At 35.0% G+C, this 14,822-nt stretch overlaps 1 protein-coding gene across 1 annotated transcript; it reads right to left on the reverse strand.

Moving 5' to 3' along the window:
- Nucleotides 1–308: 308 nt before the first annotated feature.
- LOC121375817 lies at nucleotides 309–12,783 on the reverse strand. The gene is made up of 4 exons (XM_041503474.1): nucleotides 12,578–12,783; nucleotides 6,047–6,197; nucleotides 5,269–5,377; nucleotides 309–1,460 (listed from the first exon to the last, which is right to left on the reverse strand). Exons 1-4 carry the CDS (start codon nucleotides 12,615–12,617, stop codon nucleotides 1,362–1,364), a joined length of 399 nt encoding a protein of 132 aa, XP_041359408.1. The 5' UTR covers nucleotides 12,618–12,783; the 3' UTR covers nucleotides 309–1,361.
- Between the last annotated feature and the right edge of the window lie 2,039 nt (nucleotides 12,784–14,822).

Below are 14,822 nucleotides of genomic sequence, written 5' to 3' on the forward strand. Positions count from 1 at the left end.
TAACTGGAGATGCATGTGGAATTCTCATAATTATTGTTAGTGTTTATACATGAAAATATATCTAAAAGATATGAACACAGGTAATATATCTTGATAGCTCCTATCAGTTACAGTTCTAACCAGATATCAAAATACACCAGACATGGTTACTTTTGCCACACTCACCAGACCCAGACCCAGCTTTAATGCATTTTGAGCCTAAATCTGCTTGACATGCTCTGAGATGAATGAATGTTTAAGGACAACCCAGCACAAAAATACACATTGGGAGTAATATGAAAGCGATTATTACCTGAAAAATAAAACTATTTTAATGATCATAAACATTTATTGCACATTGTATATTATACAATCATGTATGTGGTGTTAACACAGTAACAATCGCATACACGTTTCTAACAACACGTTCATCATCTCACAGGAGTAGCACCTTCTGTCATTGTCAGTTTGGTAGAATATCAGTTTCAGTATGTATATAAAACAAAATATCATAAAAAATGTCTTAAATAACAGAAAAAAACAAATTCATCTACCGATTGTCCTCTATGAAGTCAAAATGACAATTATACCACCACCAAGACTAATAAAAAAAGGCAGTTCATACCAAACTGTCATTCAAAATGTATTGTAAAAGTAAAAGAGTAAAAGCTCTAGCAGAGGTGGGGGGGGGGGGGGGGGGGGGGGGGGGGGGGGGGGGGCAGACGTGCTGCAGTCCCATCTGACCATCCTCTGAACTGCCCACCTTATCACCCACCTGGTTCACCTCCATCCACAGATGTGTATTTCCCAGCATACACCTGGCACCAATGAACCCCCAAAATACTCTAAATAATATAAAGGCTGGAGCAAATCTTCAAATTCGTGCAAAAACAATGGCGACATTCAGGTAAAATGAGTTGGCCTAAAACCTTTTCACCATGTATTTCTATCGTTTTACTCACAATATTAGGAAAATCCATGTAAAAATGTGTAGTGATCCCTAGCAGTTTGGTAATAATGTTAATATGAATAAACATTGTTATTTTCGTTTAATTCAGGCAAAAATCAGCCTGTCCCCTCTATAAAAATGGAAGCCCGTACACGTTTTTAACCAGGATCAAACACCAGACAGCCCCTCTCTCCATTTTCTTGAACTGAATTTATCACTGTACTGTTCTGCATGAATACCACTTTCCTGTATTGTCTGCACTCAGTTTGAATAATTCACTTGTTTCTAGACTGCCTGCTTAATTCAGTTTGAATCAATCACTTGTTTCTAGACTGCCTGTTTAATTCAGTTTGAATCAATCAATTGTTTCTAGACCGCCTGCTCTCAGTTTGAATCAATCACTTGTTTCTAGGCTGCCTGCTCTCAGTTTGAATCAATCACTTGTTTCTAGGCTGCCTGCTCTCAGGTGCTGTTCCCAAGACTGATCCTTTTCTTTCTTTTTTAAAAAGACATACACCCAGTTTTTCTGGACCTGAAAAGGGAAAAAAAAACATTAAAAAAAAATTCACTGATATAGAATTAAAGGCATACTGTCACAGATTTAAGGACCTTATTTCTCTAAAAATGGATAATAACTAAAAATTACATTAATTGTTGAAAACCAAACCTAGCTATTTTATTACCGTAATGAACCCTGATGGAATGAAATCCATGTCAACGCTCTCAGCAATGTTAGTTTTTTAATTATGGACCATTGCCATAATTCAATTATTTTTACAAAACATCATTAATAAATAAAATATGGTGGTTATGAACATGGTTGAATAAAGTGCATTTATTGACAAATAAAATTATTTTTATTCAGGTAATATTTTGTTAGGCCATTAAATAGCTCAGTGGTCTGTGACAATATGCCTTTAATAATAAAGCTAAAATCAATTGTATAAAAAAACCTAAAGATTACAGAATAATTTGCCGGGCTTCTAGAATTTTTATAAAATCCACTAGCCATGGGATCAGTAATTTTATTTTTTTACTAGCCATGATTAAAAATCCACTAGCCCTACTTTACTTTAAAGTACATACAATTTTATTAATAGTAATAATCAGATATGTCACCTAAAGAGGGAGATAGAACTTAAAAACAATAAGCTTGGGGAGGTAAAGGTGGGGCCAGAATATTCATATTTATAAAATAGACTTAAATGCAGCATTTGACAACTTTTTTTCACTAGCCGTCAGGCATGGCAATAATAGTTATTTACTAGCCCAACACTGAATATCACTAGCCATGGGAGTGGGGCTACCATAATCTAGAAGCTCTGATTTGTTGCAATATATTATTTTTTATTCAGAAATTGTTAATGTCTAATGGGTAATCTTTTCAAAACATTATCTCCAGGATAAATTAGCAAATATCCATGAAATTATTGATGGTGTTTGCGACAATAATAAAAACTAGACACTATTATTCAGCAGAACTAGCCACCTGGTTAAATGGTTATATGTATACTAAACAAAACAAAATAAGAATATTCACTTAATTTTCTTTATTATAATTAATTCACTTTGAATGTCATTAGTTTTTGTGTCTTTAAATGATCAATGTCTTGTGAAAAATTTAGGCCCATTTTCAGAGTCTATTTACCAAATTAATTTAATCAAGAAACAAATATACATATTAATATATTGGAGTTTCTTTTGTTGTTAAGCATATTATGTTTTTAGAACCAGTCATAATAAAGAATATGCTACACTGACTCACAAAACATATTTTTGACTCTTTAAGAAGACAAAATTCACACTTCAAGTAAATAAATGTACAAATAAATATGTCAACAGCAGTGCAATGCCAATATCTAATCAATGGAATTACATCTAAAGGCCCATATACATCATTTTAAAAAAACCCTGATTAAGTGCCTACAGTGTGAAAAATGTAGAGCCAAATTATTCAGCTATAATGTAACCTGCGTTATTTTAACACCACACCCCTCTTATGTCTAGGCTAATTTAGGTGCACTTTTATTTTCCAGTGTAGATGGATAACCTAGGTTAAACCACAGTGTCTTGACTCCACTATAGGGATCACACAGTTGTAGGTTTGATTTTGCTTCTGATAGCATGTTAAAACATTGACACCCAATAGCCAATGTAAATAATATACTAAAGAAAAATACTAATGATAAAGGATCATATATGAATGCAAATTGATTTTCGATGTGGTGGTGTTCTATATCGGAAATACAAGACTGCTACATCATCACCCACAGACAACAACCTGTTATTTTTCACATCATGTGAATGCTACACAGATTTAAGCCAGATTAAATAACCTGGGTTACTTATAATTTGGGTTAGACACAGTATATTTTGTATGATCATCCCCGACTTGTAGCCTATATATCATTATAAATAATAAGACTCGTATACATTCACGGCATTTGAGGAACACCATGGAGGGACACTCCTATTTATTATTCAATGTGGCTGAAGAACAATATGAATAGAACAGAAGTTATAGTTGTTATTCAATGTGGCTGAAGAACAATATGAATGGAACAGAAGTTATAGTTGTTATTCAATGTGGCTGAAGAACAATATGAATGGAACAGAAGTTATAGTTGTTATTCAATGTGGCTGAAGAACAATATGAATGGAACAGAAGTTATAGTTGTTATTCAATGTGGCTGAAGAACAATATGAATGGAACAGAAGTTATAGTTGTTATTCAATGTGGCTGAAGAACAATATGAATGGAACAGAAGTTATAGTTGTTATTCAATGTGGCTGAAGAACAATATGAATGGAACAGAAGTTATAGTTGTTATTCAATGTGGCTGAAGAACAATATGAATAGAACAGAAGATATAGTTGTTTTGTTTAAAATCACCACTAGAGCACACTGACTTGTTAATTATCGGCTACTGGATGTCAAACATTTGATAATTCTGAGTCTTAGAAAAAAATGCTATATTTTTTCATTAGCTGCATGGGACCTTTTACAACCGTGTCCGGTGATTCGGCGCACTTGGTATTTTGCTTGAATATGCTTAGGAAGTTGTCATGTTGTCGGAGTTTTTAACGAATTAAAGTTCAATTCCTTTTTCAATGGTTAATCAAGTATCAACATATTTATTGTTACGGGTGCAATTAATTTTTTTTTAGAATTATCAATAATTATATAATAATTTCAAAATAAATCATTCACCTGTTTTCGTGTTTATAAACGCGAAGTAGGTCATCCTTACTGATATTAATTAAAAATGTTAAAACCAGTCTAAAAACACTTTTCCCGCATTTTAAAAATTATAGTAAACTGTATAAATGTAATTATTTTTGTTCGGTTATTTTTTTATTTAAACAGAAAAAGAAAACACAGGCAAATGCAAACAAAACGAAAATTTTACACCTTAATTGACAGTCATTCCAGTTCACAATTGTCACATTGTTATAAAAAATAAAAGCGAAATAAGATCCACGTGTGTGCACAATCTACCCGAGAAAAATAAAATCCATGTAGGCATCTTAGCCATGCATGACAATGAACATGTATGCATCTGCAGTACTGTGCCACTCAAGAAAACGATTCCGAAACTGATCATGAGATGGGTCATATGTGATCGTTCATTTTCCTAGTCATATTTTTAACAAGACAAAACAAAAAAATACTAAAATAATTCTGGGACAATAGTGTAGCGTTTATGGGCTAAAAGTGAGGTCATGGGCGGTTTATAAATAGCGGGGTCAACGATCTACATCTACTGTGCCGAATCACCGGACATGCAAATCGTTTTGGATACAAGGGGGTGCCTATATTTATGCACCATTTTAAAATGTTTATTTACTACAGACATAAAACAGTTTGTAGTGTATTTCAGATTATGCACTTCTTCATTGGTGAGAGACGCATTTTATTAAATATTTTACAATGTTCACATAGAAAATGGTCCTTGAAAGCTTAGGTGCGCCGATACACCAGACAGCACTGTATATGCACTTTCCCACAGATAGGACAGCACACTAAGCCCGTGATATACCAGCCATGGGGCACTAGTTGAGTCAGAAAAACCAACAATCAGAAAACAGGTTAAACAACAGAGTTCGATCGTATGCCCAAGCACAATAGGCAAGCACTCTTAGTCACTGAGCTAATGTAGCAGGTTTCCTCTCTAAAACAATGTCAAAATTATCAGATTTTTTACATCCAATAGCTGATAAAAAATAAATAAATGTGCTCTAGTGGTGTTGTTAAACAAAACAAACTTTTAACTTTTGACCCACTGAACTAGATCGTGCCCCATACAACAGAAGATGCTGTGAACAATGGCAATACCTACCTCAAAAGTACATTTATATGGAATAATATCAAAAGGAAGTCGTTTGATTGTAAACATGTAATTCTGGTCCTTGAGATCAGCTTCTCCAACAATCTTCAAGTCATAGGACCTGAAAAGAACACATTACAAATTAAACTGTCTATAGTTAACACTATAGCAAATAACACCTGGCCGAGTCAAAATTAGAAATGAACTTTTGATAGAGGAGTTAATACTGCCAGCACTGGTTTTGGTGATCCATGTGATAGTGTCCAATTTTTTTTTAATTACTTTACGGTATATGTGCAGTAAATGTATGCAATGTTATTTTATCCAGAACCCTTGCACATGAAACATGTAGAGAGCAACTGTAAAACAAAGTATGTGTACTATAATATTGTGTAAAACTACCTACTAGGCTGTTGTAAGAACATCCCATTGTATCATAAATGAGCTGTGAAAGAAAGGTTCCACTTTTTTCAGTTAATACTCAGTTTAGAGTAGGGGTTATACTATTCATATTTTTTATTCATAATTTGGTTGATATATTGCAGGGCTTGTACTTAACAATTTGTACCTACAACAGTTTTTGAAATACTTATCATTTAATGAAAATGTGGTTGTGGTCCATTTTCATAGTGGCATGTGATGATCCTTACTCTTCCAAACCTAAGACAAAATTGATATCACCATTTAGCTAAAACATGGTGATATGTACCCAAGCATGAAACTACTCGTACATAAATACATTTATTTACAGAAATACACTTTTGAAAATACAGGCAATAAATGATCTTACCTAATATCACAAACTGGGCCAATGAACTTGGCATTTTTGGCTTTTGGATCTTTTGAAAGTATTTTGCTTAAACTACCAGCAGTCCGTGGCTCAATTCCTGGAATGTGCAAGCGAATCCGCACATATCCTGGTTTGGTACTTTCATCATAGTCTACAAATAGAATAATCATGTAAACTTCATTACTCTTCATTGGTTCACTATGTGATATTTACATATTTTTATAATCACAAAGACATTTAATTACTGTTGTAAGCAAAGACCAAAGAGTTACTTATTAGGGTTCACATATTAGTGTCATTTCATTAATGCTAGTTGTTCATTTTGTTATGATTGTCACCTCTCATGAGAATATCGGATATGACTGTGCGTTTTATTAGGCCTACTACAATTTTGTTACAGTTTTGTTATGTTACTTTTACATTATCTGTAACTGTATGTCAATCGAAATCATTATTGGCCAGCAGGAGGAATTGGTCCGTTTCACACGAGGAATGAATGAATGAATCAATCAATCAATGTTTACCGACACCCCAGCACGAACAAATACATTGGCTATTGGGTTTCAAACTCAAGTAAATGCAAACATGAAGTGATGAACAACATCATGTAAAAAAGTGTAAAGAAATGTGCAATAAATACAAATATCAGAGATATGTAAAATTAAAATTTATAATAAAATTTAGTATCATGAAGAAATTGCAAACATATCTTTCCTAGTTTCCTTTAGATGATTACACTCCACTACCCTGATTGTGCTTACAATGAGGTGGAGGATCTTTCTTCAAGATAAATGAATGTGTCAAGTATGTATGACCGATGCGAGCATGACACAAGACATTTCATCCTCCATGCACTGCCTATAGGACAGCCACCCTCCTAAGACTGGTGTAACAGAATGAAGCTTATTCGAAATCACACCATTCCAATCATCTTGCCAAGTTGAAAACATAAACTAGTTAATGTTATGTTTAAAATCAGTATAAGGTACACCAAACCTGGCATGAGGCAAATCCAAAGCAGCTGAATCTGCCTTTTCATTGCCCCTGATGCCAACATGGCTATAGGCACCTAACAAAATACAATGTATTTATCAGTTGTGGACCTCCCAATTCTTACAAGCCTAATCCTAGTTGATTATTTAATTTTTGTTTTGTTTTATTACACAGTGTTCTCGCTGCTCCATTTAAACGGGGCGGCTGCCCCACTATTGCATTTTGCCTCCCTCCTTTATTTTCTCGCACCCTACTATATTTTACAGCACCTATCTCTGCTATTTCCAAATGCACACTTTTTTCCATACAAAAAATAATCATCATTCTGCACACTGGACATCAAAGGAAACAAGCTGTGTTGTGTGCATGAAAAAGCAACTGACGAAAAATTTCAGTAGCTTACGACAGTTACCGTAAAGTAATTTAACAGTATTTTTAACAGCCTCTATTTTGTCCCATACCTGTATCCATTTGTATGTTTGATACATGCAATAAAAGTTATATTTTATTTGAGCAATGAAAAGATTTTATTTGTTATCGACTCGGCAATCTCCGACTGAAAAACTACTTATTTGGCACCAAATGTGTCACGTGATCAGACCGGTCATTCTGTCTTTTGTTTCCACTATCGTCTGATATTTTGTTCTCAATTGCAGATTTAACTGGTTGTAACTAATGAATTTTACTTTCTGTCATTCTATTTATTCAGCAATTCTTTATAAAATATTGGGAAATGTGACTAAATACAGCAAAATAACCTTTTAGTCATATTTATTTACAGTAAAATTAACTTTTTTACAAAATTTACGTAAGCAGCCTCAAAATTGCAATTAGTGAAATTGAATTAAAATGGAAGATGAATTAATATTCAGTGTATGTCACATGACCTCATACGTGCCAGGTCTACAAAGACAAATCATTTAATTTTTATGATTTTTAAGCCCCGTTGTTAGAATTTGTTTCAATTATTATATTCGATCTGCAAAAGGTATGCTACATTTGTGTGCCTCTGTAGTGAATAGTATTCACATAATCCATTCATAACAAATGTAAATAATTTTCAGTGTATAAATTGTGTTAATTAAGAATCAATTCATTTTAAAAAATGATATTTTACAAACTATTCACTGGTATAAACGTAATGCCTATCCGTATTGACATCCAGAGTTAGCGTTGGGTGTTGGTAAAATGCAGACCGGACAAGAATGTTCGACAATCTGATTTTTTCCTTTTAAAAAAATATTAAACAAAGTGTTCATCAACTGTGCATAGTTAAGAAACCTTTTTTTTTTGCCCATGTAGTGGCCTTAAAAATGGAAAATGACAAACTGCACATTGCCTGGTGCGATACTTTTTGCAAACACATGCGCCTGAAGGCAGTTAGAAATGTTGCACTTGTTCCTGTTTACTGGAGAGTGCTTCACTTTTGTTTGTTAGAATGGATTTGTTTTACATCCATATTATTGATTTTTTTATGTTAACTGATTGCAATCTATGGTACGAGTTTTACTACTATCCCCCATTCAATGATTAGGGTAGGCTAGTTTTAGGTATAGGGTTAGTCTTTAGGCCTTTGATATAGAGGGGTACAGGTCAACTCTTTCCCAATCTATTTTGTTTCACGTATCATAGCTGAAAAGTGTAGAATAGTATTTTCGTAAATATTGTACTAGTGTTTTTGTCGTTAGGTGAACACAGTTTTGGAGGTCAATGGTATATTTTATATTATTACCCCAGCAGGCACTTATAACGGAGAAAATAAAAATCATAATTTCTCATGCATTGGTTTAATGAACAGTACTATTGGACGATTTGACGCCAACAAACCAATCATCTTGTCGGTACTAAATATGACGTCATCACGATTTAGCACAGCACATACAATGACGTCACATAGTTTAAAGCGTTTGCGTTTACGTCTTTCTGGTTTCATTGTTAAACTTGTAATAAAATGGTAGTTTAGTGCAATTCATTATAGATTTGGTTTTACAGAATATATAGAACTTTGGGTTTTGAAAATTATCTGTGAACCATGAATAAAATACAAAGTTAAAGCAATACCCATAACAGTAAAGTAGTCGTTTCTGTATACATGGACATGTAGCCGATGTAGGCTATATGGAAAATAAAGGCTTTTATTTTAAAAACCCCAAATAGCTGGGGTAATAATTAGAATAACAAACTCGGTACCATTTATTATCAAATTTATGTCTCGAGTGAAATAATTTTCACTTGTCACTCGTGACGTGAAAATTATTTCACTTGGGACATAAATTTGATAATAACTGGTAACTCGTTTATTATCCTCTATTTATAAACTGCTTCTTTGGTGAGATGCATATTTTAACACATAATTTAATGTGTTCACCAAGAAAATGAACTTTAAATACTTAGGTGCACCGATACACCACTATAAGTGTAAATGCAACTGATGTTGCCCCTTTAAAGGAGCTCAATCACGGATTTAGTGGGCCTTGTTTCTCTAAATATGCATTATAAATGAAACTTACATTCATTTGGAATACCAAACCTAGTTATTGTATGATCCAAAATATTTTAATTGGACTACGATCGAGGGAATTCCACGACACACTTCATTTTTAAAATTTGGAAGTCTTCTTGTAAAAAGTCATAAAAATACGGAAAAAATGACTCGTAGTGATGAGGCTATATATACACGACAACAGTATAATGTATTTTATATAAACGATCGCCATGTATAAAGACTTGGCAAATGAGGGCCTGCTATATACATGGCAAATAATAAAAAATATATTATTTCATGACGAAAATAACCGTGAATACGTTGAACATGAACTCACCATTTTTTATTATTATTATTATTATTATTAGAAGCGTGTGCAAATTATTTTGACTGGTTCGCAAAGTGGTATTTCGGTTTTAATGTATAGCGTAAAAAAACAGTGTATTGTTGCATGTTTTGTCATCCAAAGGTTGGCTAATTATTACTTATAACCCAGTTGAATCCAGTTCTACGTGCAGGGACAAGTTCAGCCTGCCGTTTGTGCGTGTGTGTGCACACACGTTAATCTTGCATTTTTATAACCAAAACTCCTCCAGATAAAACACCGCCCCTCCACCCCAAAAAGGTAGTAGTAGGCTAATAATAATAATAATACTAGTAGTAGTAGTAGTAGTAATAGTAATAATAATTGTGTATTATTATTATTATTATATGTATTATAATGGTAAAATCACATTGCGGTGGGGTGGGGTGGGTGCGGGGGATGTTACAGAAACGTTATATAAATTTAGAGGGGGACCCGGGAGTAGTCTCAGCTTTACTAGTAGCCTATAAAAAAAATGTATTTTTAGTTTTATTGGCCCTTGCAATTTTGAGCATTTGAAATGTGACTAAATACAGCAAAATAACCTTTTAGTCATATTTATTTACAGTAAAATTAACTTTTTTACAAAATTTACGTAAGCAGCCTCAAAATTGCAATCAGTGAAAAACTATTAAGTTCAAGCCCTGTTGTTAGTTTGTGTACTGTCTGTAGTTAGTTTCTCTTTCTGTTAATCTACCTCAGCCACTGATAATTTGTAATTGTTATTTTTATTTATTTATTTATTCATCATCATCATCATCGTCATTATTATTAATTTATTTATTATAATAAAAAATTTGTTAGTACTGTAGGGACAATATGACGCTATTCGTATATCTATGGAAAGCGTACACAAAAGGGTCCGCTAAATTCATATACTCCCCCACCCCGTCCCCTGTTCAGAAAATGCAGTTCGTACAGTACTTAGTATGTATTCCTTCTGTTCCAGATGATTCGGTAATATGGATCAATCAAATACATGTACTTATTTACCGCCTATATACATTTTTGCTGTGAATATAGCCAGCCCTCGTTAGTGGAGGCTATATAGTCACATCGTATATAAACACTGTCTAGTTCAGAGTATTCTTTAAAAATGTAACAATTCCTATCCCAAGTCAACTGTTATGGCATATTTTGTATAATAATGAATTTGACAAGGTGGAAAATGACGGTGTTTGTGATCCAGATGTTTAGAGTTTTTCGCGTACGACCAACGATAAATTTACCTATAGATGCAAAGGCCTAACTAGTCGGGAATGTTGACGTTTAACATGCTTCTGTTACTAAAATAAATTAATGTATACGCTCAATATCATTCAGTACATGTTTTTATTAATTTTTAATAACTTATTTTCATTGGTTGTTTTTTTCTATCTACCCTAAGTCGCAGAGGACAGTTAAGTGTTCTCGTTACACGAGCTTGGTAAATCGTTTTGGCACTGCGGTTATTCAGGGAATGTCCGTCACGTGACTCAAAATAATCTGTGACACCTCTGCTCTCCAAATAGTAGCCCGAGTACTCTGACTGTAAGAGAGCTAGACGGACATTTGGACATAAACACGCTCTCATTACAGTCAGAGACCAACCTATGTCTTTTTTTGGCAATTCCTGACTACCAAACGGTAGGCAACGAGTCCCGCTCTAATACCACAACAATCCTATGTTTGACGTCAAATACCTTTACATCAATAATTTTCGAGTTAAGTGATACAAAAAAATCCACATATTAATCACTAATACACATACTACAGAAAGAAACCTGACAGCACCCACATTCAGCTACGCTTCGTGACACTCCGTCGCAACAATTGCAAAGCTCGGCGATCTATTTCGAGACGTAGACCACGTGATCGCGCACTGGGCGATTCCGCCTTGTGCAGCAGTTACAGGGGCCGTCTCATATCAAGCGAAGTTACAACATGGAAGAGTTGGCTAATGCCGTTTTGGATGAATTTGGATTTCATTACGTCATTAAACCAAAACAATTACACATTATTGATTCCATTTTGAATTTGAAGGATACATTTGGGGTGCTGTCGACAGGATACGGCAAACGTATGTGCTACGTACTGCCTCCTCTCATGAGATGACCCCTGTAACTACTGCACAAGGCGGAATCGCCCAGTCTCGAAATAGATCGCCGAGCTTTGCAATTGTTGCGACGGAGTGTCACGAAGCGTAGCTGAATGTGGGTGCTGTCGGGTTTCTTTCTGTAGTATGTGTATTAGTGATTAATATGTGGATTTTTTTGTATCACTTAACTCGAAAATTATTGATGTAAAGGTATTTGACGTCAAACATAGGATTGTTGTGGTATTAGAGCGGGACTCGTTGCCTACCGTTTGGTAGTCAGGAATTGCCAAAAAAAGACATAGGTTGGTCTCTGACTGTAATGAGAGCGTGTTTATGTCCAAATGTCCGTCTAGCTCTCTTACAGTCAGAGTACTCGGGCTATCCAAATAGCTGCTATTTTTCTCAGAATTATGGACCGTACCTATAATTCAATTATTTTTATAAAATATCAGTAATAAGTGTGATATGGTGGTTATGTAGTTGGTTCAATAAAGTACTTTTAGGTACAAATCAAATGTATATATTGTCATATAATACTTTGTTGGGTCAATAATTAGGTCAACCATCCGTGACAGAGCGCTTTTAACAACAGTCCTTTAGTAAAGGCTTTACCACAATCGGGTTCTTCAAATGCTTTTTGACCATCCGCCATAACTTTCACCACTTGTTGCTACACTTCTGTAAATTACATGTGATATTTTGGTTTAAACCACATGCTGTAAACGAAATAAATATGACATCAAAGCTAGAATGCCATGAAATCAAAACAATCTTCCGCATTCCAACCTCTCCATCACACAACTACGTCACATCCTGTACGCGCTATCGCGCGCGTGTGCGCGTGTAAAATGTTGTCTATCGCTCACGTAGGATTTTTAAAAACACTTTTAATAAATATCTGTCTTGCTTACACAATTCGTTTAGGGCCTACAATTTACATTGTTAATGTATTAACATCCATGGATGAATGCTACAATATTTCCTAAATAACAACGTCGTTACTATACACAGGCGGCGGAATCGGGCGGTGGGGGCAAGGGAGAAGTGCACTGGACCCAAAAAAATCCAAGTAGCTTTTACAGGGCCTTAGCTAGCGTTGCAAAGCATTGTTGTAGAAACTTAAAGAAAATTCTCTTCTTAACTGTTTAAGGAGTGTTAGACTATTAACTACTCAGTTGCCCAAACAAAAAATCCTAGCTACGGCCCTGTTTATATTTTTTTTACGGCGCTTTATTAGGTACCGTATGTCAAGTCTGTTTTATATATCTATATTATATACCTATAGTATAATACGGTTTGCGTCAAAATACATAAACCAAGTTTGTTATTCCATTTGGGTATAATATCCGCCCGCCTCCCCCCCCCCCTCCTTTTTTTTTTACTATTTTTAGTTAGGGATGGGGGGGGACGGCGGATATTTTTCCAGACTGTCCAACTCCACTACCCACTACTAATTGTGCCCCCCCCCCCCCCAACACACACCAGATTAGCTCGAGTCGCCTCCAGCCCTCCCCTTTTTGATATTGATAAGTATACGGCTAGAAAGAAAAAAGAAAGAAATGTTTGATTTAACGACGCACTTAACACATTTTATTTACGTCAAACATATGGTTAAGGACCACACAGATTTTGAGAGGAAACCTGCTGTCGCCACTACATGGGCTACTCTTTCCGATTAGCAGCAAGGGATCTTTTATTTGCGCTTCCCACAGGCAGTATAACACAAACCATGGCCTTTGTTGAACCAGTTATGGATCACTGGTCGGTGCAAGTGGTTTACACCTACCCATTGAGCCTTGCGGAGCACTCACTCAGGGTTTGGAGTCGGTATCTGGATTAAAAATCCCATGCCTCGACTGGGATCCGAACCCAGTACCTATCGATGGCCTAACCACGATGCCACCGAGGCCGGTCTATATGGCTAGAGGAAACTCTATGTAATTGCATTGGCAATAATCGACAACCAAATAGTCGCAAGTTACTGAGTCTAAAATACACATTTGTTTCCTAAATCTGATGCCATAGAGCTTTAGTTTGATTATTCTCCAGTCCAGTCAAGACATTAAACTTACATGTTATTATGTTAACCAGTACCAACGCTACACAAAGAAATCCGATGGCCCTATGCAAAATGAACCTGCGCTGTACCTTTTAGATATGCTCCTGGTATGGTGCACATACAGTTCTGTCAAATAGTGTTCTTTAGTAGTCTTTTGTATTCGGTCAGAAAATGGCATTCGAATACTGGGTATTCAATGAAAATGTTGAATATTTGAATACTAACTAAAGTACACGGACTCATCAAACTAACGTTTTGTAAGGTGTTTTTTTTAAATAGTGCAGCAAGAACTCATACAAGAAACCACTAGATCAGTTCACATGTTGGTGGGGATTTTTTTTTTTTTTTTTTGGTTCAATGTTGCTTTTCCAGAAAATGTAGCATTCTGACCATGCTGAGCTTTATTTCGAAATGCCTTTCGAACTAATTGCAGACTTTTTGTTTTAATTCCTGTTTATAGGATTTGAAATTGACATACTATTATGAAACTCCAAACATGCTTTATGTTCCCAACTGAATGCACATGGCAAGTAGCATGCAGGACCTATCTTAGAATTCAAAGAACCCGCATTATCTATCTCATTTAGTCATTTTCCCCACACGACATACAACAAAACACTACATATTCGAATATATACCTGAAAATACTGTTCGAATATTTCGAATAGAAAATTAGCGAGCGAATATTCAGACCGAACACTATTCTTTAGACTGTTCCAGTCTATACTGGACAGTTTGTTTTGTTTAACAACAACATCACTAGAGCACATTGATTAATTAATCATCGGCTACTGGATG

This window comes from Gigantopelta aegis, chromosome 6, assembly GCF_016097555.1.
Source record: "Gigantopelta aegis isolate Gae_Host chromosome 6, Gae_host_genome, whole genome shotgun sequence".
NCBI lineage: Eukaryota > Metazoa > Mollusca > Gastropoda > Neomphalida > Peltospiridae > Gigantopelta > Gigantopelta aegis.

Coding starts and splice junctions, on each gene's coding strand:
- LOC121375817 (XM_041503474.1), bottom strand. CDS start 12,617: ATGGCGGATGGTCAAAAAGCATTTGAAGAACCCGATTGTG. Junction 6,198..12,577: donor ATTTGAAGAACCCGATTGTG/GTAAAGCCTTTA, acceptor TTCTATTTGTAG/ACTATGATGAAAGTACCAAA. Junction 5,378..6,046: donor GGCCCAGTTTGTGATATTAG/GTAAGATCATTT, acceptor TGTTCTTTTCAG/GTCCTATGACTTGAAGATTG.